Source organism: Schistocerca serialis, chromosome 4, assembly GCF_023864345.2.
Source record: "Schistocerca serialis cubense isolate TAMUIC-IGC-003099 chromosome 4, iqSchSeri2.2, whole genome shotgun sequence".
NCBI lineage: Eukaryota > Metazoa > Arthropoda > Insecta > Orthoptera > Acrididae > Schistocerca > Schistocerca serialis.
Window position 1 is genome coordinate 597100622 of NC_064641.1, and position 27678 is coordinate 597128299.

At 38.5% G+C, this 27678-nt stretch overlaps 1 protein-coding gene across 2 annotated transcripts in view; it reads right to left on the reverse strand.

The window, feature by feature from the left end:
- LOC126475359 (protein disulfide-isomerase TMX3) overlaps positions 1-27678 on the reverse strand; it is a 181946-nt gene that overhangs the window by 30984 nt on the left and 123284 nt on the right. For both annotated transcript variants that reach the window (XM_050103173.1, XM_050103174.1), the window contains one exon: positions 15898-15951. In XM_050103173.1, the coding sequence (XP_049959130.1) occupies positions 15898-15951 (54 nt within the window). The remainder of the gene's footprint in view (positions 1-15897; positions 15952-27678) is intronic.

A 27678-nucleotide genomic window follows, 5' to 3' on the forward strand; every position in this document is an offset into this window, starting at 1 on the left:
TATTTTTGAATTCAAATCAACAACAGCCAAGATCAGAAATATAGAAGGAAAGCAGCTTAAATCACTTAATAAAGGCAAGGTCTGGTCCAGATTGTATACCAGTCAGTTTCCTTTCAGAGTATGCTGATACAATAGCTCCATATTTAGCAATTACATACAACCGCTCGCTCACAGAAAGCTCCATACCTAAAGACTGGAAAATTGCTCAAGTCACACCAATACCCAAAAAGGGAAATAGGAGTAATCCTTTGAATTACAAGCCCATATCACTAATGTTTAATGCAGTAGTGTTTTGGAACACATACTGTGTTCGAACATTGTCTATTACCTCGAAGAAAATGATTTATTGACACACAATCAGCACGGATTCAGAAAACACCATTCTCGTGAAACACAATAGCTCTTATACTCATGAAGTAATGAATGCTATCGGCAGGGGATGTCAAACTGATTCGATATTTTTAGATTTCCGGAAGGGTTGACACTGTTCCTCACAAGTGTCTTCTAACAAAACTGCATGCCTATGGAATATCGCCTATGGAATATTGCCTCAGTTGTGTGACTGGATTCACGATTTCCTGTTGGAAAGGTCACAGTTCTTAGTAATAGACGGAAAGTCACCGAGTAAAACAGAAGTAATATCTAACATTCCCCAAGGAAGTGTTATAGGCCTCTATTGTTTCTGATCTGTATTAACGTCATAGGAGTCAATGTGAGTAGCATCAGGTCTACTAAAGAGGCTGCTTACACCATGCCTGTCCACCCTGTTCTGGAGTATTGCTGTGCAGTATCCGCATCACGTGGGACTGACAGATGGCATCGAAAAAGTTCACAGAAGGGTGGCTCGTTTTGTACTATTGCCAAAAAGGGGAGATAGTCCCACTGACATGATACGTGAATTCGAGTGGCAAACATTAAAAAAAAGTTGTTTTTTGCTGCAACGGGATCTTCTCATGAAATTTCAATCACCAGTCTTTTACTCCGATTGCAAAAACATTCTGTTGGCACCCACATACAGAGGGAGAAATTATCATCAAGATAAGAGAAATCAGGGCTTGTACAGAAAAATTTAAGTGCTCGTTTTTCCCGCGTGCCATTCAAGAGTGGAACGGCAGAGAGACAGCTTGAAGGTGGTTCATTGAACCCTCTGCCAGGCACTTTATTGTGAATTGCAGAGTAATCACGTAGATGTAGATACCTATAACATTCTATAAAGATTATGCAAAAGAACTTGCTCCCCTTATATCAGTAATTTATCATAGATCGCTTGAGCAACAAAAGGTACCTAACAATTGGAAAAAAGCGCAGGTCATTCTCGTTTTTAAGAAAGGCCATTAGGCAGATCCACACAATTTTAGACCTGTATCATTGATGTCAATCTGTTGTAGAATTATGGAACATGTTTTATGCTCAAGGATTATGATGTTTTTGGAAAATGAACATATCCTCTACAAAAAACAACATGGATTTGGCAAACAGAGATCCTGCAAAACTCAGTTCACTCTGTTCCTCCATGAGATCCACAGTGCAGTGGACAATAGCACTCAGGTTGATGCCACGTTCCTTGATTTCAGTAAGGCATTTGACGCTGTCCCGCATTGCCGTTTAATGAAAAAAGTATGAGCCTATGGAGTATCGGAGCACACTTGTGATTGGATTCACAACTTCCTTGCAGATAGAACTCAACATGTCACTCTTAATGGAACTAGATTGACAGATGTAAAGGTAATATCTGGAGTACCACAAGGAAGTGTGATACGACCATTGGTGTTTACAATATATATATAAATGATCTAGTAGAATTTTTTTCTAGTAGAATATTTTTCCTAGATATATTTTTCCTACGTGGAATGTTTCCCTCTATTATGATCTAGTAGAAAGCATCACATGCTCTTTAAGGCTATTTGTAGATGATGCAGTTGTCTATACCAAAGTAGCAACACCAGAAGATAGTAAGAATTTGCAGAATGACCTGCAGAGAATTGATGAATGGTGCAGGCCCTGACAGTTGACCCTGAACGTAAATAAATGTAACATATTGCACATACATAGGAAAAGAAATCCACTACTGAGCAGCTACACTATTGATGACAAACAGCTGAAGACAGCGTCTGCCATAAAATATCTAGGTGTAACTATCCAGAGCGACCTTCAGTGGAATGACCACATAAAACAGATAGTGGGAAAAGCACACACAAGACTAAGACTTATCAGAAGAATCGTAAGGAAATTTAACTCATCCATGAAAGAAGTGGCTTATAAAGTGCTTGTTCGCCCGCTTCTTGAGTAATGTTCATCTATCTGGGACCCCTATCAGGTAGGACTGATAGAGGAGAGCGGCGTGTTTCATCTTGGGATCGTTTAGCTGGTGAGAGGGCGTTACAGAGATGCTATACAAACTCCACTGGCAGACATTACAAGAGAGTCGTTGCGCGTCACGAAGAGATTTACTATTGAAATTTCCGGATAGCACTTTTCAGGAGGCGTGGAACAACATATTACTTCCCCCCCCCCCCCCCCCCCCCCCACACACACACACACACACACACACACACACACACACACACACACACACCTCGCGTATTGACCACAAGGAGAAAATTCAAGAAATTAGAACCAATACAGAGGCTTACTGACAATCGTTCTTCCCAAGCACTATTCATGAGTGGAACAGGGTTGGAGGGACCAGACAATGGTACTGAAAGTACCCTCCACCACACACCATTAGGTGGCTTGCGGAGTATGATGTAGATGTAGATGTAGATGCAGTATAAGCAACAAAACTCGCATAGTCTGTTCCTGTTTCTACACATGCTGAAAACATATGCATCTTATCTGAAAGTGTTGTAGTGTACTTGTTCCAGCATAGTTTCCAAATGCTCCTCTTATAGGATGACCAAATGATGCACGTATCACCCCTCCACTACATCTGAGAATGGTGGGTAGATGATCAGACCAGAGGGGTTTCTTTTACTACATCCATTGAGGAGTCTAATGTTAAACTCAGGGACATCAAACATATACCTACAGCACTCAATCATTGGCTTGGTTCACTTATCATTAGTGGACACTCATTTTAAATGATTAAATGACATTGTTGACAATCTCAGTTATTTTTCTGACGATTTTTTCTTGGTCTGGGCCCCAATCAGGGTGAACAGCATTAAAATCAACTAATATTATCTTTGGAACCACTATCAAATTAAACAATATACTCAGTTGTTGTTTATGACATGCTTCCTTTGCAATATGTAAATCGACATTTCGTTTATTTCATTCCTGTTCATATACATTGTAGCTGCAGCAGCTTGAAGTGGTATTTCTTAACTGTCATCTCCTTGAATTTTATACAGGATTCCCTTTCTTGTAAGAAGTGGACTCTTCTCTTTATCATCATCATCTGTCGGCTTGAATTGCATCAAAGCCAGGACACAGATTCATTTGGCAGCAACCACACATGTTTCAGGTATCACACATAATGAAATGTGGTTGGAGCATAAAATATGTAGGAGGCTGTGTTTGTTACATATAATAGAATGAGCATTCCAGTGCATTACATTCTCAACGTATCCTGTCACTGTTGGATCCAGACTTAGTGGCAATTCTGTGATGAATTCCATTACTGTAGCTATCCTGCAAGTGCACCATCCTTTAGTCCTATTATAATTATTATCACATTGTACGTTGCTTTGATTAAGCCATACTGAACAATTAGGTGCTCGTGACATGTTACTGAATGTGCACTTTCCTGTGCATTTCTCTGTTGCACTTTCTATGCCCTATTTGGTTCATTATTGCTTCTGTAGCTGTTAAAAATGTGACGCCTTTCACTGGTATATACAGTTGTACATTTGTACAACTTGGGGTGTCTGTTGAAGCAGCTGACTTGAGAAGGAATTATTCCTTTCATTTAGTGATTTTATGGCATTTGGATGTATCAGGTGAACTAGCCATACTTAGCTGCAAGTATACAAATGTCTGGGAGGGTGCCAAGCTTTTTGTGACTGAGACTGCCTACATTACAAAATTTATTTGTGAGGCTGCTTGCTGGCATGTTATGCTTTCTATTGCCATGTACTGTTTAATTTTCCTCTGTCGAAAGTACTCTGGAGACACTTTAAAATTAGACAGATGCCCTACTGATCAGTGAACACAAGAGGAAGGTGTGTGCTTCTCACACTCATTAATATCTTTCAGGAGTAAGCACAATGTTTCATATTACAACTGTGTTTACTAGAGTCACTACACAATAGCCAATTAGAGCACTGCAAAACAGGTCTCGCGTATCGTTCAATATAACAGTGCACACTATGTATACACACAAAGTTGGACCATTTCTGTGGTTTGAAGCTTACAAGACATGCTGTCCACGGCATTTCCTTAATCTGTCCATTTTCCTGGACTTTCCTCGTATGCTGTTTGACAGAGTACCAGATGACAACCATATTTCTTCTAGTGACAATTCAGTTATTATTCTCAGTTTTATCTTAAAGAATGTTGTTCTATATGTTTCAAGGCAATCATGTGCAAAAACAACATATAATTAGAAGCTACTGCTGCATGATTTGATTTTGACACAGTTATGGCCAGACTAAGTAATTTGCATAGCACCATTAGAGATCTGTACATCCAGCTTATACAAGTGTATCAGCTCCCTATATTTGTGGATGTAATCTCCCAATGCTTCTTCCTTTATGTACACTTTCAATGAATACAATGTAACGGTCAACATTATATTGCTGATTTTCAGAGATGGATGTAACCATCTCTGTGCTTGCTGTGAAGCTGCCTCAGAACCACCTGTCATACATGGAAAGTTTATCAACCTGGTAGAGCAGCTGCAATCCCCCCCCCTCTCTCCCCTCCCCAATGCCATTTCACAGATGGATTGGTGACAGGTACCTCTTGATTATCTGCTAGGTTGACTTCACTGATGGTTTCATCAATATGGCCTATGTCAGTGTATATGATATGATGAGCACTAAATACAGCATTGGAAACGCCATGTGGCACCACTGAAAAACCATTCCTAGTGGTCAGTGGTACCGCACCTTCACTGTACTGGCCACCACCCAACCTGCACCCATGGCAGGACACACACTCGAAAAATGGCTAACACACTGTTGTCGACAGGAAATTGATTTCCTGTGTATATATACAAAACAAAGATGCTGTAACTTACTAAGCACTGGTGTGTTGATAGACACAATGAAAAACACACAGCTTTTATATATCCCATGTGAAATGTTTCCCTCTACTACACACACACACACACACACACACACACACACACACACACACGTTGTTACAGAAGTGTATTCTAACTACTCATTAAGGAATGTAAGTCCCCTCCACTGTCAGAGTACAGAATGTCACTAGGGGATGTGAAGTTGTTGCATGGTGATGTGCACAATGGGTCTCCACACTATCTGTCAGTCAATGTTAGGGCTGCAGTTTGCAAAACCTAAAATGTCTGCTGCAACTTATAAATTTAAGATCAGAGTATGAGATGGCTGCTCTACACAAGTTGCACCTTCCTGCTGCAAGTACTCATCCACCAGGCCAGCCCTCCTGTGGGGTCAAGCATTATCATCTACACATGTAACAAAGGGCTTCAAGGACCACAAATAAGGAACTCATGCTGTAGCATGATGACAACCCTGCAGACTAAAGTTATATTTCTATCAGTAGTATATCTAGCAGCACAAATGCTCCTGATGTCAAGCTGCTCCAAACAAAAACATTGGTGCTGCTTCAACAACCTCTTTCGATTACATTAGCATGGTTTGAACATGTCCCAGGGATGGAATGAAGCACTATCCAGGCTAAACTGTGTCTCATCTGTGAACAGGAAACTTCCCTAATGTTCCTGAGTCCTTCACAGTAGGCCAGACATCACACTGACCACATCCACCATAGCTCTTTGTGTGAAGGGAATGCACCTTGCAAGTAACCAAGCATACACAGCAATTTTTCCAAGCTGATGAGAGATGTCTGACCCAGAGACAGCCACCAGTCTGCCGCACAGGTTGCATCCCTTAAGGCACTTACTCCAATGCAACAATCATGACACTTGTTTCTAGTATGTGGTCAGCCTTGGCACTGCTCCCTTTGAGACACTTTTCTCCCCAAGTATGAAATGATGTTATATGCAGCAGCATTCTACTTCCCATTCTGAACCAACTTTGGCCGTCCTCTAGTTAGGCAATGATCTGCCATGTTTCGACATACAAATGAATTTGCTGTATCATAATACTTCTGTATAACTATTGTATCCTGTGTGGACATAACATCCACTCTGAACCACTGCATACAAGAGCTCTGCCTACACCAGTGGTTTTTGGCACAGCAAGTGGTCCAATTCTGAACTTCCTTGTGTTTTAGATGTTTGCATCTTTGTACAGTTTAGCTTGTACTGTGTACCATGAGACACCTTTTTATCTTAAAGATCCATTAACTTATATCAATAAGTTTCCAACAAATGCATGCATGGACATACACACATACGTAGCTACATATGTATGCCTGTATGTACACTGAAGTGCCAAAGAAACTGGAATAGACATGAATATTCAAATACAGAGATATGTGAACAGACAGAATATGGCACTGCAGTCAGTAACATCTATATAAGGCAACACATGTTGTTAGATCGGTTACTGCTGCTACAATGGCAGGTTGTCAAGATTTAAGTGAGTCTAAACATGGTGTTATAGTTTGGGCACAAGTGATGGGACATAGCATCTCCGAGGTAGTGATGAAATGGGGATTTTTCCCTTATGCCCATTTCATGAGTGTGCCATGACTATCAGGAATCTGGTAAAACATCAAATCTCAAATCTCAGACATTGCTGTGGCCGTAAAAAGATACTGCACGAACGGGACCAACAATGACTGAAGAGAATTGCTCAGCATGACAGAAGTGCAAACCTTTCGCAAATTGCTGCAGATTTCGATGCTGGGACATCAACAAATGTCAGTGTGTAAACCATTCAACAAAACATCATCGATATAGGCTTTCGGAGCCAAAGGCCCACTCGTGTACCCTGATGACTGCACAACACAAAGCTTTACGTCTCGCCTGGGCTTGTCAACACCGACACTGTTCTGTTGATGACTGGAAGCATGTTGCCTTGTCGGACGAGTCTCATTTCAAATTGAATTGAGCAGATGGACATTTACAGGTATGGAGATATCATCATGAGTCCATGGACCTTGCATGTCAGCAGGGGACTGTTGACCTGGTGGAGGCTCTGTAATGGTGTGGAGTGTCTGCAGTTGGTGTGACATGGGACCCCTGATACATCTAGATGTGACTAACAGGTGACATGTACATAAGCATCCTGTCTGATCACCTGCAACCATTCATGTCCATTGTGCATTCCGACGGACTTGGGCAATTCCAGCTGGACAACGCAACACGACATATCCAGAATTGCTACAGAGTGGCTCCAGGAACACACTTCTGAATTTAAACACTTCCACTGCCCACCAAACTCCACAGACATGAATGTTACTGAGCATATGCCTTGGAATGTGCTGTTCAGAAGAGATCTCCCTCCGCTGTGTACTCTTATGGATTTATGGACAGTCCTGCAGGATTCATGGTGTCAATTCCATCCAGCACTACTTCAGACATTAGTCAAGTCCATGCCAGTACATATGAATAAGAGTATGGTGTATTTTTTTACTCTTATTTGGTTTGTACACCTGAGCATTCAAGGGAGATGGTTAGCACTGACACACCCTTGTTTCAGTTTACAGCACTGTTGAGCTGGCCATCAATGGGGTGGGCGAGTTAACAGTTTTTGTAGTGCAAAGAAGAGTTTCACGGGATTGATATAACTGTATGGCTGTGTCAATTTTAATCAGTAGCAGTTGATGCTCTGGCCATGTATAAATGATTCATTTATGAATAGTGAAGTTATTGCACAAGCATATTAACAAAGGAATGTCACATGTGGAAATTTAATTGTCAGAAAATATATTTGATAATTTATATGTATATCAGTACTATGTGCAATCGTGCCAAATCCAACCACTGTTAAGCAAAATGTTAATTGGTGAGACAGACTATTCTAATGACGAGTGTAATATTGCTTGTTTTGAAAATGGAACACTGGCAAAGGGAATCCACCACAGGTTGCTGTCACACAGAGTCAAAACTTCACTTGGTAAAAGAAGGTTGAAAATAAAGGGAAAACTTATTTTGTTTTAGGTGCCAACACTCAATAGTTTCTGAGAAAATGAGGAAATTTTGATGCTGCTTCACCAGTTGGCATCCACAGCATTAAAGCAAGCAATTCAGCAGCATAGTGGCCAAGAGCGCAGTTTTGAATTTTTTCGTTATATATTCACACCCAATCTTACTTTTTTTTTCCTTTTATCATCATGGAAGTAAAGGGAGGGCCAGAAGGCAGAGTAGGATTTGACACATATATATCTTGTTTGCTAACAGTTCTGTTGCTTCTGCTACAGGTGCATATCATAACTGATGCCTTGGAGATTGTGCAGATAAATTACACCAAGGAAGAATGGCTAAAAATAGTGGAATTTTATTTTCAGAACAACAGGTTTATTATTCTATAATGTAACTGGATAGATAAAAAAAAGCTACTCACCAAGCAGCAGTAGGAGAATGCATACAGAAAAGGTTAAATTTGTACAAGCTTTCAGAGCCAGTGGCTCCTTCTTCTGGCAGAAGAATTGAAGGGGAAGAAAGAGGGGTACAGCCATGACCTCAGTGCCTGTTTCACCACCTGGATTCTTCCCCCAAATACCAGTTCCTCGGAACTCCACAGGTGGAAACTAGCACTACAACATGTCTTTGGTTCTCGCCATCCACCTGGCCTTAATTTACATGAATTCCTTCCATATCAGCATTTCTTCCCAGTAACTAGTTCTTTCTTCACTCCATTTTACTTTTCTACATCTTTCATTCTCTAACCCTTCTACTATTCGCCACCACCCTCCCACCTCTGTTACATACAATGCACTTAGCTTTTCACTCGTATTAATCTGTGCACGATGTTTTAGTAGAAATCTCTGTCTTGCATATTACTCTGTCTTACCTAGTGAAGAACCAGAAACATCAATAAGGAGACGTTCTAGGGAATTAGGGATGCCCTAAAAAACTTAAGGAGAATTTTAAAACATGATTTAGCAATGTTTCCATGCAAAATACAGTTAGTGCAGGAACTGAGGCCTGTGCACCACAAACTGCACCGAAATTTTGCAATTTGCACTCAAGAATTACCCAGAGGAACCAATGAATTTATTTGTCAACTTACCATGGCAGACGAAGCTCATTTCCATTCGAATTGCTTCATCAATAAATAGAAGTGTTGGTTCTGGGGTAAAGCAAACCCAAAGATAATTCATCAGTGCCAACTACAGCGTATAATGTGTACAGATTGGTGTGGGGTGCCTTGCACAAAGTTATCGGGCCTTCCTTCTTCAAAACTGATAATGGTGACAGTTTGTCAATTATTGGTGAGCTACATCGGGATGTGATTGATAAATTTTGATGCCCTGCAGTAGAAAATCATCCTGAAATGTGGTTTCAGCAGGATGGGGCAACCTACCATAGGCCAGAGCCACAATGAACCTTCTGAGGCAACTGTTCAGTGAACAGATTATTTCAAGAAATTCCCATGTCAACTAGCTGCCATGATCCCCTGACCTTATGGCCCTGGGGATATCTTAATGAATGTGTGTACATGAACAAACTGCTTACACTTCAGTGGCTCAAGGGGAATATCCATGCAAAATTCAAGCATTAATCCCTCAGATCTTAATCACTGTAGTGAATAATGCAATCGAAAGAGCACAACTTTGTGAAGCTGCAAATGGAGGTCATTTGAAGGAAGTTGTCATCCATACACAATCTCCACATGTTAAACATTGACTGAATGGAATATCAATAAAACTTGTTCACAACTAACCAAGCTATTTACATGTTAAATCCAACCCTGCATTCTGTCTTACCCTGTAAGTTACACCAATGACAGCAACATTTTTGAGACATCAAGAAATACAATAGAATTATTGAGAAAAAAGAAAGCATTTCAAATCTTATCAAAATTTGATTTTATCATCATATATCTTATATAACCCTGTATGAAAAACATATAAACTCTATTATTTCAAATTCTGCATGGTGATATCCACTATCTTAAAAAACATCTATAGAAACTGAAAGCACCACAACCAATTTGGAAAAAAATACATCACAGTCACATACTATAGTTTCAAATGCTAAATGCCTATCAATCAGGCGACAATTTCATGGCAAATAAGCATATCAAAGTAGTTTCTCAACAGCTGGATCCTACAGTTGGTAACAGACCTAGGTGTTTATTTTATTAACTGCATTGCTTCTACATGTGATTTACATTTGTTTGCTATGTAAGGAGAATAAGGCCCTTCTGCGGTTCTTCAGCTATCGGTAAAAGTATACATCACAGGGATGAAAGAACAGCGTACACTTTGGCGTAATTACTTTAAATTAAGACATCGCTATTCTGATTTTATTGCTGACCAGGCCATCACGTAAGGAGCTATAGCTTTGTCCATCCCATGAGCCAAGAATGTACAGAAACAGCTCCATTTTTACATAAGCTCACAAAACTTTGTTGAAAGTTTGATGAAAAGTATCTTTTGTGAGTTTTCCAGATGTTGTGGCTGTTGCATACCCATTATGATGCCATTCCATTGGATGATTTATGTCTCACTGGACTGGAGGACTAAATTTGCCACTGACTTCTTGGAGACAAACAAAAACTGTTAGTAACAGTTGTTCAGAAAGTGTTAATACTTATCAAGTGTACAAGATCAAAAGTACAAATAACCATCACACAGGAGGATCCAAGCGACAAGTGGAGGATAGACTCAAGATAAATATAAAATGATTTATTCTTAGGCACTTGATCATTTTACAAAACATTGGGCATATGGTTACAACATGAGTTTGTGGCTGTGGGCAACAGCTGCAGCAGCTTCATTGCAGTCAAAGTTTTGAATTCAGAGTCTCAAACACTCGTTGCAATTCAAATGTCATCAAATATATCAGCACCAAAGACAAGTGTATGCTTGAAAAATTATTGCAAACAGCAAGATACTTTCAACTTCAAATTTCCACCATAATTTCTGAATTCAACCTGATTTTGTTACAAGTACAGATCAAGCAAAATGTATCGCATCTCTAGTATGCAAATGTTATTGTTCTCGGCTGAGAAAGCTACAGAAATAATTGACGGCCAATGGAAGAAGAAATCCATTGTCAGCTCTTTGACACATTTTGTGACCTTACATAAAAATGGAGCCATTACTATAAATTACAGACTCGTGGGGTGTGCAACACTATATCTCCTTACAAAGGTCTGATTCTCGATGAAAGTGGAATATCAACATGTTCATTAAAAGTAGTTCCACCAAAGTGTATGCCATTCTGTCAGGCCTATACCATATAGTGTTACTGACAGGTGAAGAATGCCTTGTTCTCATTGCACAGCCAACAGAAATTAATAAAATATGCCCCTAGAACCATAATCTATTGCAGCTCCATCTGTCAAGTAAATGGTTTGACACATTTACTCTGCTACGAAATTATTGTCAGACTGCAAGATATTTAACAATGTCAATGAAGTTGCTTTTTCTAATGACTTTCATCTTGCTCATGGTGGTTTGATTTTTAATGCTCTGAATGTTTTTATGATAGATGTTACCACGGGCAATACACACTCTCTCTCTCTCTCTCTCTCTCTCTCTCTCTCTCTCTCTCTCTCACACACACACACACACACACACACACACACACACACACACACAAATTGATATACTGGAATGTGTGTGTTTTTCATTTTCAATTAATGTTAGTTACATAAGGTTATACAAGATTTGTGACGATAAAACATAATTTTAATAACATTTTAAATGTTTATTTCTTCTGTAAATAATTCCATTGCATTTCTTGGTATCACATGTCACACCATACCAATATCACTGGTGTCACATTCTGCCATGCCAACAAAAGAAAAAAATAATTAAATAAGAATGGATTTGAACATTGAGCACAAAGGCTACAAACTTGCTTGGTATAACAGTACACATACAAAGTGACCCAGCAGCATCAAAACTTTGTTATTTTCTCAGAAACTATTGAGTGTTGACACTTAAGACAAATGATGTTCCCTTTTATTTTTGCCCTTCTGCCAACAAGAGAAGTTTTGACTGTGTCAAAAATGACCAATGTGGGTTCCCTTTGAAAGTAAAGCAGTGGCTTGTTTGGGAATGAATGTGAAAAACTGTGAATAGCGATGTAAATAAGAGTAGAACTTTTTTGGGGTGTATGAACTTCACCAACAATATGAGCAGTGTATTTAGACTTTTATGTTCTCTCATTTAAAGGATCCTCACCATTTAAGCAAAAACTGACATACTTTATTGCAGACATATTCTTGAAATAAATTAGGACTACAGTGCACTTCTTTCAGTAAATGCACATGTGAGCTGATTGAAAGCTACTCCCTCCTCCCTTAGTTAACGTGACTGATGCCTTCCCTAAATGATTACCCATAGTAATAAGAAATAAAAGGAGACGAGGAAGACACACAACAGTGTATAAGCACATAACATGACATAAAAATTAATTTTTGGGTTCAGTGCCTCAATATGTAGAAACAGAATGTTTATAGGATAGCTCTGTCTGTCTGTCTGTCCATCCATCCATCTGAATATTTAGAGCCCTTTTCCTCAGGAACGGGTAGACACGAAGTTCAAGTTTATTTCACATACTAAGGTCTATGGTCTCTTGCCAATGTAAAAAATTTGAGCTTCTAAGTCAATGCGATCCAAAGATTCGGACACCTGGGTCACGTATTTTTATACTTGCAAACTCCCTCACCAAAACCTATACGAAACATCCTGTAGACGTAGAATCATGAAATTTGACAAGAAGCAAAGTTTCATAGTACAAGTAAAGAACAAAAATGTGAAAATTGTTAAATTGTAAAAAAATATTTTTTGCTATTACAACGTAAATTGTGTTCATCATCCATTAAAAGCATGATAGAGGAACATTACAGCAAGCAAACACAAAATGTAATTTGTATTCATGTTTTAGAAAGTAAATAATATTTCATTAAATCTTCTATATGAACTTAAGTCCCTTGCTTGCTGCTTCCTTTATATCCAGGTTAGTCTGAGGAGCTAAAGATTTTGATACAGTCTTTGAATTCCCATGTTTTTGAATGCCAGTATCTGTATCAAATACAAGCAAAAATTGTTGAGGGTCTAGACACACACACACACACACACACACACACAGTCTGTCTGTCTGTCTATGTTTAACTGACCACAAACCACAATGTGGGGCACTCAACTTTAAACTCAAGCTATAAAACTGTGACCTATAACTGGGCAGTGATAACATGTGTAATAGAATCAATGTTTGATATGTCTCACTAAAGCACTCCACACTATTCACGTAGACATACATAAGCAACACAAAGCAGAAGCAAAAAAATATTTTTCTAATAAGCTGGTATGAAACAAGTTCTGAAACAAGCAACTGGGTGTGAAAATGTCACTTGCAGAATATTTCAGTGACACAGCTCATCGTCGTCATAATACTCTGCTGAAGAGATTGAGATGTACTTACACAAAGTGTAAACAATGACTGTTTACAACAAATCACAGTGGTTTTGGGGAAGTTAAAATGAATGATATGATATGACAACTGTGATCTATCAAACTGGTAAAAAATTTCAATTTGACCTACAAAACCATGTAAGCATTCCATACGAAATTTTCAATATCCTCTCATTTTCTTACACCACTGTTTTCATCAGTCAATACGTGAGCATTATTAATTTAAACTTTCCTATGAGGGTAATGAAACATAAAAAATTGTAAATGTTATGCAAAAACTAATTATATTGAAAATTCATCTTCACCTTATCTCTCAGAATCATAGCAGTTTCATAGTATGAAGACTGGAAACCAAATGATTTAACTGTTAATTTTATGCTGTTAACATTCACGTAAGTGCAAAAGCAAGGGGTTTTTATACTGAAGGACAAATTTAGCCAAAATCTTGCTTGGTATGGATACACTTGTCTACACCCTGTACCGATTGCAGATGCTTCCTTGCAGTATTTCCATTACTTTCTCTGCTCCAATTCATGCAAAACTCTGTCTTATGTAATCTGGTTCCTTTACATGCACTGGAAGACTTAAAGTTCTGCACTAAGTTTGGACCTTGTAACACAAGGCATACACACAAGTTATCAATGTTTTAGGTTTAATTCGATTGCAAGGAAATAATTTCTGAAAAAGAGGAATCTGTTAACATTTAATACCAATTTAAGTGTTAGGAAATCTTTTCTGATAGTATTTGTCTGAAGTGTATCCTTGTATGGAAGTGAAACGAGGACGATAAGCATTTCAGACAAGAAGAGAATAGAAGCTTTAGAAGTAAGTTGTGCTCACAGAATCACCCATTTGGTAATGGAGAGAAGAGTGAGTGATAAAAATTGCAGAGGGAGACCAAGGCTTGAATACGTAGTAAGCACATTGTACTGGGTGGAGCTCGCAGTAGTTACTTGGAGTTGAAGAGTGTTGCACAGGTTAGACTAGCAAGGAGAGCTGCATCAAACCAGTCTTCCAACTGAAGACCACAACAATAACAATGACAAAGACAATACCAACACCACTTAACCACAAGATGTGATCATGAAAATACGATAGGAGGCTAAAGAATGATAGTTAAGGAAGATCCCTAAGTTATGGACGCTGGCAGGGTATAGCAAGAGAACAGAGGGCACAAATGAAGCACCATTCCAATATGAGCATTCACAAATGCAGATACAAAAGATGCTGCCCGAGATGCAGTTAGGCTTTGTGAATATACTGAAGTCACTACGTATATCCAACATCCCATAATTTTTGAAGACCTTGGCTCAATTTAAACATCTGTACAATTCTTGGATCAATAATTGTGAGCCAATTATCACCATGTGTGAGTAGATTGTGTAATGGAACAATGTTTAAAGAAGGTAGCACTGTTCAAGTCTCAATAATAATATTTTCTGATCATTAATTTCTCTTTTCTTACAAGCTACAATCTGATATGATTCAAAATTGATGATCATCAGTTCCTTTAAATTATATTGTGGTAGCGTACTGTAAGAAATTATAGTAATTTGGACTTAGCAGATTGTAATTTTGATTAACATCCTTGCACTAGAGAAGAATATATTTTACATTTATCACTACTTGGTTTGATATAGTGTATGCCCTCACAGATTGGTGACCAACTGTATTTCAAGAAATTTATGATATACATTTCTTGGTCAATGTGTTCTATGATAGCACTAAACAAGTCTTGAGCAATATATTAGGCAGCATATTCACAGTTAATTCCACTCAAAATAATGTTACATCTGTCAACATATGATAGAATCCCATCATAATTGTAAATGTGTGACAACAGGTATGTTACAGCTTGCACATTTGAGTGCTAGTCCTACACGTTCTGCCTCTAATGATGAATGATAAATAAATGGTCTCTTCCGTGTTAAATCAGTATACAAGAGACCACTTCTAAAAGACTTACAGCAGACTGAATATAAAATGCTGAGGAGTTCCTGGCCATAGTACTTCAGCATTTTGTACCTTTTCACATTACAGTAGCATTTGACAGCAATGAGGTACAATACAAAATAATGTATCAGTAACACATTCACACCTGGGAGCATACCTGAGAATTGATTTCACACCTCACAGAAAATGATAAGAGCTTTTGTAATTTTTTCTGATAATAATAAATTCAAAACATCATTTTTATTACACATGAAAATACCATCTCCTGCCTCACAAAAAAGAAAATGTACTTACTTGTGAAATTTGTCTCTGTTCTTCCTTATTACTGATTCCACCATGTCTCTGAACCTGTAATAATGTATAAATTTATTAGCATAGTAAATACTGATACTATATGAGTAGATTTCATCCCTTAGAAGGATGTACACAGTTAGGTGGTGGGAGGAGGGAGATTAAGAAGCAGCCACTACAGCATGATGTATTCAGTAAACAGTAAAAACTAGGACTGAAACTGCTATTTTATGTATTTATGATACTCAATGCTTATATACAGAGATTTAAGAATTGAAATTTCCTTCTTATAAGACTGAATGTAAAAAAAATATGTTTCAAGGTTTGTTATTTTCAATCATTATTAACACACACACACACACACACACACACACACACACACACACACAGTCAAAGACTACGTTTACTATCCCATTGGGCATAGGTAGTGAAACGTTCAGGATCACTTGGCATTTGGTGGTGCAGATAGAAGAGGAACAAATGGCAGTTCTGAGTGGTCAGTAATGACTAAGTTCATGTAGCAAATGGCTGACTACAAACAGGGTCCAAAACAGAGCAAGATCATCTTAAGTATACAAAATCCAGATTGAATGCCAAAAGAGATAAAACCATAAACAAGCAACAGTTGAGCACTCTGTCGAATGGCATGGCCTGAAAACTTGGTGGAAACTGCCAACTGGCAGGACATGAAAATATGTGCACTTTCAAAGCACAGAACACTAGATCACACACCCACAGCACTCTACACTTCCACAGTCTGTGGAGCCACAAGGAACAGGGGCTGCTTGCCAGCCTCACTATCTGTGACACCATTTCGATACCGAGTCTCAGCAAGGAATCTGAACCGCTGTAAGCTGCAAGTCTATGTTCTGCTGAGAATAATATCCTTAGAAATACAGCACTTTCCCAAGTCTGATGAGGCACATTTCACTGTTGCCTTTCAGGCACTGTCTTTGAAGTTTTTCAGTATCCAGGGTAATTTATGAAAATGTAGGAACACTCAAAGACTTTCACATAATTATGCAAATTGTCATTTGCCTCACTAGTATGAGGTGATTTAATCAGGTAGACCACCAATCACTTAAACAATATCTATAAAAACCTCAGTGAAACATCAGTGTCGGTCGAGTTTTTTGTTTCATAACTATTCTATTGCCACATAGAACCTGGATTCCAATACAGTTATGAGAGCAGGGTCATGAACAAGATCAAACACTTCAGACTGAAAGTACATTTATTAAGCACAACTTAAAGTATAGTTTGCCTCAGCGCTCCTGTTTACATAAACACAAAATTTCAAATAGATTACAATATTACATAAAATAGTAATCTCCAGAAAAATCCAGGAATCAAACCTATCACCTGCAATTAGCTATAGCCGCTGCATCATGGTGTACAATGCATATCAGGCAGCACTAATATATGCAGTGGCTGCAAATACACAGCTCATAGGAAGTCTTCCACATTGCCATGTTACCCCCTCTGCTGAAGGAGGGAGGAAGAACAAAAAAACAAAGAAGAAAATACAATAGGTAATGTTCGTGAAGAACTAAAATGAGAAAACATGTTTTTCCCCTTCAAAGCAGTGAATTTATGCCTGAAACGTAAAACTTCTACAAATGAATACTTTTCCTACATTTATTTACAAGATTCAACATTACTACTTTTTATTTTCAGTAATTAATAGATAATTAGTTCCTATCTTCTCTCATAGAAAATGCTACAATTCAAGACATCAGAATGAAAGCTATTAACTGATTATCACATATAAGGAATATTTGATAAGCTGCATGTCACAAAACTTTCTCCGTTTACATCACCAACACTTACACAATTCTTTTACCTAACATGCTTGGTTGCTGACGGAAAGCTCTTTCCTCACCATTTAATGCATTCTCCAGCCATAAGTTAGTTCACATTAGACAGTGGGTTCCCTTGTAGCTGGCTAAGTAAGCCAAATCCATTGTCTGAAGGAGGCAACTGATACTATCATCAATAACATAATGTCTAGTACAGCACTGTCATTGTCATGCATTTAATTCCTTCATATTTAAAGGAAGTTTAATTTTGTAGCCTGTGTGCCTTTTTCCTAAAGGTCATACAGTGAAATATAACAATCTGTGTTCATCATAGTATGAATACTTCCACATATTTTAATTTAAAATTTGAAAGTACATAATTTCACTTTTTAACAATATAACAATTTTTGACTTTTCTATTAATCTTACAAAAATATATGCAAATCCTTTGATACAATATTACAAATATTACAACTTTTTTACTTTTTGGTAGTTTCATGAGATAAAGCAAAATGCAGTGTTGAAATTGATGTAAATCAAAACTGACGAATTAGAAACATAAAAGATGATGTGAAGTTCAATTGTGACAGACTTTACTACTGCACTGCATATTGCAGTATTCAATAACACAAACAAACAAACAAACACCATCTTAACAGGCCCTGAAGGCTCAATGGTACTGACCATCCGCCGTTTCATCCTCAGTCCTTAGGTGTCACTGGATGTGGAAATGGAGGAGAATGTGGTCAGTGCAGTGCTCTCCAGGTCACTGACAATTTTTGTGACCAGTGCCACTAATCCTCAACTGGCCTCACAATAGCTGAGTGCACACTGCTTGCCATCAGCACTCAGCAGACCCAGACGGTGACTCATCCAAGTGCTAGCCATGCCCGACAACGCTTAACTTCAGCGAGCTGATGGGAACTGGTGTTACCACTGTGGCAAGGCAGTTGGCTCAGTACCATATCTATGCTTATTGTCAAAAGTACAATCACATGTAGTAGCAAGTGAAATTCCTGAATTGAGGATTTTTTGATGGCAAGAATGTAGGAAGTGATCTCGGAAAAAGAGACACACACAGAGTAGAAATAACTTCAAGCGTGTGCCCCAGGGAAGTGTGTTGGGATCCTTGTTTTCATGTTGTATAACAATGAATCTTGCAGATAATATAGTAGTAATCTGAGACTTCTTGCAGCTGATCCAGTTATCTGTGATGAAGTACAGACTGAAGAAATGGACAAATAGTCACATCTCGATAAGATTTCAGAGTAGTGCAGAAAATGGAAACTTGAAGCAAGTGTTCAAAAATGCAAAATTTTCCACTTCATGAAACAAGGAAACATAGATAGTCTAGTCACATTAACGTGACCATCTGTCAAAAGTCTGAATAACCACCTTTTGTAGTGCGGACACGCAGAAAGAGAGATAAATGAAGTTATGGAAGGTACCGAAAGGGATGCACAATCAGGGCAACTCCAGTGCTGTAGCCAGCTGCACTAGGTTTTTCAGCTGAAGATCCATGGCACAAACAGCCCGATTGAGGTGGTCCCACATCTTCTTGACTGGGTTTAAACCTGGTAAGTTTTGTGGCCAAGGGAGTATGGTTAACTCATCCTGGTACTCTTCGAACCATGCACATACACTGCAAACTGTGTGACATGTTGCATTGTCCTGCTGATAGATGCCATTGTGCTGAAGTAAAGAAACTGTTTGCAGGGGTGGGATGGACACGGTCTCCAAGGATAGGTGCATACTTGTGATGATCCACTGGGCCTTCCAGAATGACGAGATCACCCACGGAATGTCACAAAAACATTTCCCAGACCATAACGCTCTCTCCTCTAGCTTGGACCTTCCAAAGATTGTTGCAGGCTGCTTGCTTTCAGAGGTTTCATGTCATACACACTAACGGCCTTATATGCTATGAAGCATAAAACATGATTCATCTGAAAAGGCTATCTGTTACCACTCAGTGGACACCTAGTTGCAATATTGGCCTGCTGTGGAGGCCCATACGTAGCAATATTTGCTGAATGGTCGCTGAGGAGACATTGTTGGGAGCCCCACCATGGTTCATCTGGGCAGTCAGTTGCTGAACAGTATCTATTCACCCATACACCACTCCGCAGCTGTTGTTCACCCGTCATCTATGGTCTATGGTGCAGCACAGTTGGCTCAGTATTGCATTTGGATAGTGCCCCGAGTGGTATACTTTAACCACAGTGGCACACTAATAGTTTACAAGCTTAGCCATTTCTTAATTGCTTTCACCACTGGCCCAGAAGCCAATGATCATACCCTTTTGGGCATCAGGTAAGTCACTCCTTTTCGCATTTTGATGACGACTTCACTATTTTTCCGCATCCTCACAACGCACTTTATAATATATACTCTCCACTGTTAGTGCTGCCACCAACCATCTGTAAGCGATTATTGCACAATGATGTCTAACATACACGGACCATGCAGTATCCTGTAACTGTAATATCACTGACTCACAGCTGGAATCTGTGAACTCATTTAAGTACCTGGATGTAACACTTTGTAGGGATATGAAATGGAATGATCACATAGGCTAAGTCATAGGTAAAACAGGTGACAGACTTCAGTTTATTGATTGAATGCTAGGGAAATGCATTCAGTCTAAAAGGGCAATTTCTTACGAATCACTTGTGTGACCAATCCTAGACTATTACTGAAGTGTGTGGGGCTCGTGCCAAATAGGACTAACAGGTGATGTTGAACATATGCAGAGATGTTGAAGAAAATAAAAGGGCAGATTCTTGAAGACTGAAGTAAACAATCAGGAAAGCCTACTTACAAACTTTCAACGACTGGCTTTATGTTATGAATCAAGGAATATACTGCAACCTCCTATGTTTTGCTCCCACTGAGATTGTACGGACAAAATTTGATTAAATTCATTGCATACAGAGGCATTTGAGCAGTCATTGTTTCCACACTCCATATGCGAATGTAATGGGGAAAAGAAGACCTAATAACTGGTGCAAACAGACATACTACCATGCACTTCACAGTGGTTTGCAAACTATAATGTAAATTTAGATGTAGATGCAGATGTATAGTGAAGGAATAAAAAGTTGTTTGTGAAATTAGCAACACCTCTAAAGAGCATGATTTTTGGTGTGAACTTTGTAGGCAAGATGCATGACAGTAAACTTTCCAGATGATTGCATTGCACTAATGATGTCAGGAACAGCAGCAAGATTGAATATTTAACACATTAATTTAAAAATAACCAATGCCATTTTGCACATTATATTTTAAAAGCAATGACGAGCCAAATTGTTTTGTCCTCAGACCACATAAACTGACAAAATAGATATTCATATCCATGCCTTTAGGAAATATTTTTAGTTGAAGGGTAACCTAAGTTTCACTAATTAAGGATCACAGTTTAAACACTTACTGAAAATACTGAGTGTACTCTAGAGTCAGATGAATTTGCTACAGTTACCATCTATTTCTTGCACACTCTTCAATGCCATTTTTCTTTATGGCTGTCATGTGAACTATGATCTGGATTTTTAATCTTATTATGACTTCTGTGGTGTAGAAAATTGCAGAAAATTTTATTGTAAAGAGCCGTGAATTTAGCAACCTTGAGGCCTCGACTACTAATACCACACTGATCTTTTTACTACAGTTTTGAACGTGTGCATTTCATATTATTTAGTCGCACGAGTGAACAGTCTCACTATGAATTAATATAATTGCCAGAATCTGCTAGCTTTGCATATATCACCAGATGATCTATGCTGGTACCCATTAGCATGCTGTAGTCAAATGATTTGCTACAGGTTATGGTGCATTGTTGATTAGTGTGTTGTGTTTAGTTCAGTTACATTGTTAGGTGCTTAATAATGGAGAAGAAAAGACTAGCAACTTTTTTTCTGAGCAAAATATAGCGTTTAAATCCAACATAAATTACAGTTGTAGTGAACATCACTTCAAAACCCAATGAAGACATGCACAGCATTCAGGAACAACATAACTAGATGGAAGCCGGCTTCACCAACATTAATACTCAGAATTCTCATGCAAACACTAGACAAAACTACAACCAGTATGACATAGGCCCATTTTCTTTACAGAACTGCCGACACGAGGATCAGGAAATAACTTTACTGCAAAAACTTGTGTTCCACCAACAAATTACAAAATTTCCTTATGTGAAAAGAAATTTCAACATCAACAACTGTCTGAGTTTCAATGGAGTTCGGTTATTCAGAATCAAAAGAGGGCACTTTCTGCAAGCTCTGTGTGAATTCCACTCAATGAAGGGCACATATATGTTCAGTTGAGGTTGTCAGTTAAAAAATAAAAAAGAGAATAAGTGAAAACATACAAGGTTTATCCCTACTGTTTATACTGTTTTGTTTTGCGAATGAGAGGGATTACCACTGAGAGGACACACAGATTATGGACAGCTGTCAGAAGGCGAAGTTTCAAGTGTAAATGATGGTAAATTTTCAGGGCACGATTCAGATTCCAAATTGAGGCAGCAGATGCAATTCTAAAAAACATCGAGATACTGCAGGTGCTAATGTGACATATCTCAGCAAAGGCATTCAGAATGCAATTATTGACACTGCCAGTGGTTTAGTCTGCAAACAATTTGCTGAGAAAATTAACAGTGTGCTAGCAGATGAAATCGCTAATATTTGTTGGACAGAACAGTTGGCGCTTCATGCTTTATATGTTGATAAAGACAAAACTATATTCATAATTTGTGAAGATTTCTTCAGATTAGTTCCTGTTTATGAATTTTGTGAATTAGCATTGGCAGATGTTTTCTTTTAAAACATTCATGATCTGAGATTAAATCTGAACAATGGTCATGGATTGGGTATTGATGGGGCAGCAAATATGAGCAGTGTGTCAAGTGAATGTGCAGTAAAATTCCAAGAGTCCTACACATGGCAATTTATGTTCATGTTTTTAGCCTGTCACATTGTTTAGCCATTTTACTACACCCAAAACAGATGGACCTTATAATTTGTGTTGATTTGTATGAGAATCTAGAAAAGGAAATGGAAGATTTTCGATCACATTTCTGTCCATTGTACAAGGAGGAAGAACGTGAGGCTGAACTTACAGTAATTAAGCTGGAAATTCAAAGAATGACAGGGAGACAAACACAGCGACCTAGCTTCAAGGCAGAGTGCTTTCAATTTTTTTTTCCACTCATGAACAGGATTCTACTGAAAAACAGTGTGAGCATCAGGTGAAAACTTACAACCTACTGTTGATGCTATGGTAAATCAGGGGCCTAATGATGTTAATGCATCACTAGAGACTTTCTTTAATGAACTGAAGGTGTGGAAAAGAAATACCCTTAACCAGAAAGACCACCTTAATTATTTTCCCCTGCACTCATAAGACAATGAAACTTTTCTGCACATTGCCAGTAACTACACTAAGTTTATTCTGAACATTGCTATATATGAAACATCACTTAAGGAGTGCAATGGGTGTAGACAGACTGAATGGACTCGCCTTGATGTATATTCATAAAATATAGAAATGGCTGTCTGGCCTCGAGAGCCGGAGACAGTGATCGTGATCATGATTTTTTGTGTGTGTGTGTGTGTGTGTGTGTGTGTGTGTGTGTGTGTGTGTGTGTGTGTGTGTGTGTCTGGGAGCGAGCGCGCTCGCCCATATTGTCTAATTAGGAAGGACTTTTGGCAAAAAGCTTACTTGTTTAATAGTCTTTTTTTGTACTTATCTGCAACTCAACATCTCCACTATATGGTGCGCAGCAATCCATCCTTTTCATAATACCGTCATTATATTCTATCCTCGATTTTCGATTGTTTGAAATAAAAACTGATGAAGTACTACATGAAATCTTTAAAAAGCTTCGTTGCTCTCTCTGTAAGTGCCATTTTACCATTGTTGTCTATTAAAGTCATCAAAACGTTTGTGAATATATTACTTTAGTTCTGATTATTACATTTTACCTATTCCTCAAATCCCCACTCCCTTGAAGAAAATCCTGCATCTGTCACTGATTGTAAGCAACTGATTTGTCAAGGAAAGTATGATTGATGGGTTTGACAACCCAACTACAAGCATTGGCAATGTGGCACATGATTTTGAGATCATCAAACTGATATGGATGATATTTTCACATGGCCATCAGTGACATATTAACAAAGTAATATAATAGACTTCATGGTCATAGTCTGTCCATCAATAGTGCCAGACACAAACTGATACATAAGGGTAATTGAATCGTGTCGTTTGCCATGGTTCCTTTTTTCACTTGATTTACTTCTGTTTGGAGTTTCCGCGCTTTCCTAGAGGGAGCCTCCATGAGCGCACTGCTAGTGCGCCTGGTGGGAGGAGGTGCTGTGTACCGTGCCGAGGGTGGATAAGTGTTTGGCCCTGGACGACCGTTCTGCAGCGGGATGCTCGGTCCCTCTATGCTAAGTCTGGATGGGCCCAAAAACCCGGGGCGTGAGGACGCAAGAGGCCATAAATCTGTGGACAACGTTTGGTTTCTGTTCATGGGCTGGGGAAGCTATGAAGTATGTCTGCGGCTGCCAATAAACTCCAGAAGGTGGTGCCGTCACTGAAAGTAAGATTTTTCATCTAGTTAGTGCAATGGTCATCGTCTGGCGGGGCCAATCTCCCAGTGTTGTGGGAGTTATTAATAACTACTGTGTACATATTCTTGTGTTAAAGAGTTTGGTCCCCGTGGCATTTAAGTGCTCTATTTAGTTATATTTAAGGTAGTGCTAGAGTTTCTATTTGGTAATCCTCCTAACCATGACTAATGTCAATTGCTCAGTCTGTCTGAAATGTTGGGTCTATTGGGTAGAGACCGTTGTTGACTTGCTCTCCTCAGTCCCAAATTCCCATATTGATACTACGGCAGTAGTTCTGCCTGAATCTCATTTGCAGAAGTTATCAATTCTTGTGAGCACAAATAAAGTTACCTTTGCCTCTATAATTTTCGTCTGCTGGCCAGCAAGCTTTGGGTAAGAATTAAAAATCGCCAACTGGTCTTCGTCCAACTTAGTGGCTTGTGTTAAACGAGTTCCCTTTCCAGTTCGGGTAAATGTTTTCTCCTCCTGGTGGAGCCATCCTCTTTCCCGAGCCACTATTGCCGCTCAATGTTCCAGGAGAATGAAGTAAGAGGTTAATTATTTACTCCATCGTTATGCCCAAGAAAGGCGAATTAGAGTAGTTCTGGATTACCTAAGCATTGCACACTATTAAGATAGTTCCAGGTTTGGAGAAACTGCAGAAGTGTGTCAGTAATCTGGCATATTTGACAATACAACATTGTTATAGAACTGAAAGACTTGGTTTTGATGCATTTGCTGAGATGTGACTTAATTATTTACTACTGATGTTAATTGCTTTAGATTAATTTTATTTAATCTGTAGTTATAATTATTAATGATTGATCGTCCCTAACAGAGTAACGCTTAATGAACGTCTGATTGTCCCTAATGTCACCTACCAACTTCATTCAGGGACTGAAAAGGTGATCCTGGCTCTAGTTCTACGGGACTTTATTAACAGTTGACTCTTATCATTTATGGTCTTAAATATATGTTTGTTTAAAGGAGTAATCATATATTCTTATAGTTTATTAAGTAATTATTAAGTTATATACCAAATATTACGAGTGCAAATATTCTCTCATTATTACACTTGCATGTTCCGTGGTTTGCACTGAAGGGTGTGACAATAAATGCAAAATCTAAAGTGAAATTGGTTGGGAGAATAGTTTATTGATTGACCCCGTAGAAAGAGCATATCAGTAACATTTCTGACAACTTCATAATGAGTAACAGGCATCTCTACAATTTTATCTGCACTAACAAATTTTCTGAGTTAAATAAGAAGATTGCAGTATTTTCAGAGTTTACATATTCACACAACATAGTCTTGGTGTGATATTCCAGGAATTGGATACCTAATCACGTTATTCAGATTGTTTTCTGTTGACAGAATGTCCATTAGACTAAGTTCATCCCATTTATCACCAAATGGATGGTGAGGTGCAGTCAAAGTCTTAATTATCACCTTGAAAAAATTAGGTTACAAAACTGATATTATGTTTGTTTATAGCCACTTGTTGCAGTCCTGGTACACTTGAAATGCTAAAGGAGCTAACACAAAACGATGCAGCCCATTGATAAAGGGCTGTATCATGTGGTAAATCATTTTCTGCATTGGAAGAGGAACACTACAACAAGAATCCATGCTGGGCACACAGAAACAAATCCACATCATAAAAAACAACGATTTGAGGTGCAGATACTTCCAGTGAAGCCAAACAAATCTGAATGACAAACAACAAAGTGGCAGATAATCTCTCTGTGAAGATCTAGGAATCACAAGACAAGCTCAAAGACCAGCATATCACAAATGAGGCAAAAGTGTAAAAAATGAAAATCAGTCCTGAATCAGTTTTCAACATCTAGCAAAATATTTTGAACATGAAAGATGTTGCTGCATGCTTGGTATCTGACTGATCACAAGCATTCAAGCAGCCTGACAAACCAAGACAGTAACAATGTGTGAGAGCTCATTGATTTATCGAAAAATCACTTTCTTCAAATGCATTTTTCACAATAAACTTATTTTATTTGCCAAACTTTAACATCGTGTGTGTGACACAATACACTGGTGACCATTTTCCACACCACCTTTCCTCTGCATAAGCTCTCTCAAGTAACTATTTGTTCCCTGAGCTCTCACACACAACTTCCCTACAATTATAAAATTTACAAATTTTTGAATAAAATATAGAAAACTTAGAACTGATGATTTTTTATCCAAAGTTTTACATAACAACGCATAAGGTCTAACAACTACTACTGAAATCTATAATATTACAAAGCTGACAGAACTACACTCATATCGGAAATACACAATACCTCACCTCCAAAAAAGTATAAATTACCTAACCAACGCCCAAGTGTCAAAAATCAATCAAGCGATTGATATTCTGCACAATTAAAATTCAAACTGAACTGCACAATACTGTGTGTGTCCTGAAAGCTTAAATTGATCTCTGCGGTACCCTTGTGAATATTACATCTGCCAGCAGTTCATTCCAATCAACTACTGTAGCATGGCAATACCTGTCCTAGGAGGACACTGAGTATCATTTGCCACACCACGTAGAAGCTCTTTTCGATTGTTATAGGTGCTTCACCCATCATAAATTCTGTCAAGATAAAATTGTTGTATTAATCCGAATTTTGTGTGGTAGGTAATTTGTACAATATGATTTGCTCCTATGGTTCACCGCTTTCTGGTGTCACAAATTTTATACTCAGCAGTGCAATTTTACACATATATTTAAGAAACAACAATCTTATTCAGTAGCAACCACCCAGACAGCTGAGTGCGTTAACACACACTATTTCTGGGAAATGAGGAAACAAGCCTGACAGGGATTGTTACCAACAGGCTGGTGAGCTGGTCAGCCTGCATTTGGTTTTTAGATGGTTTCCCACATCCCACTAGGAAAATCCCACACTGGTCCCATATCCCACAACAGGTACACGCTATGCAAACATTTAGAAAACGTTCTCACACTTGCACATGGGATTTACTATGGACACGGACAGGTGGGGTACACAAGTTCAGACCTGGGGGATGGGGTGGGGGTGAATAATAGTCACTTTAAACCTACCACCACCACCTACTCAGCAGCAGTCAACCTACTCTTTTCACCTGGTCCCAATTAGTCATTTAAAGAGCCACTATTCACTTTCACCAAAAAGACTAACACTGTCAGTTTGTAAGTGAAAGAGGATTTACTGGCTATGGGATTTGGATAGTTGAATCTTCAGTCCGATGTTTTTATGGTTTTATTGCCTGCAGTTTCTGAGAACAAAAAGAGTGTGCTGCCATGAAGATTTGTATGTAATTTGTCCAAAGTACCAATGCTGATAGAACAAATGATTAATACTTCATATAAATATAATAGAGG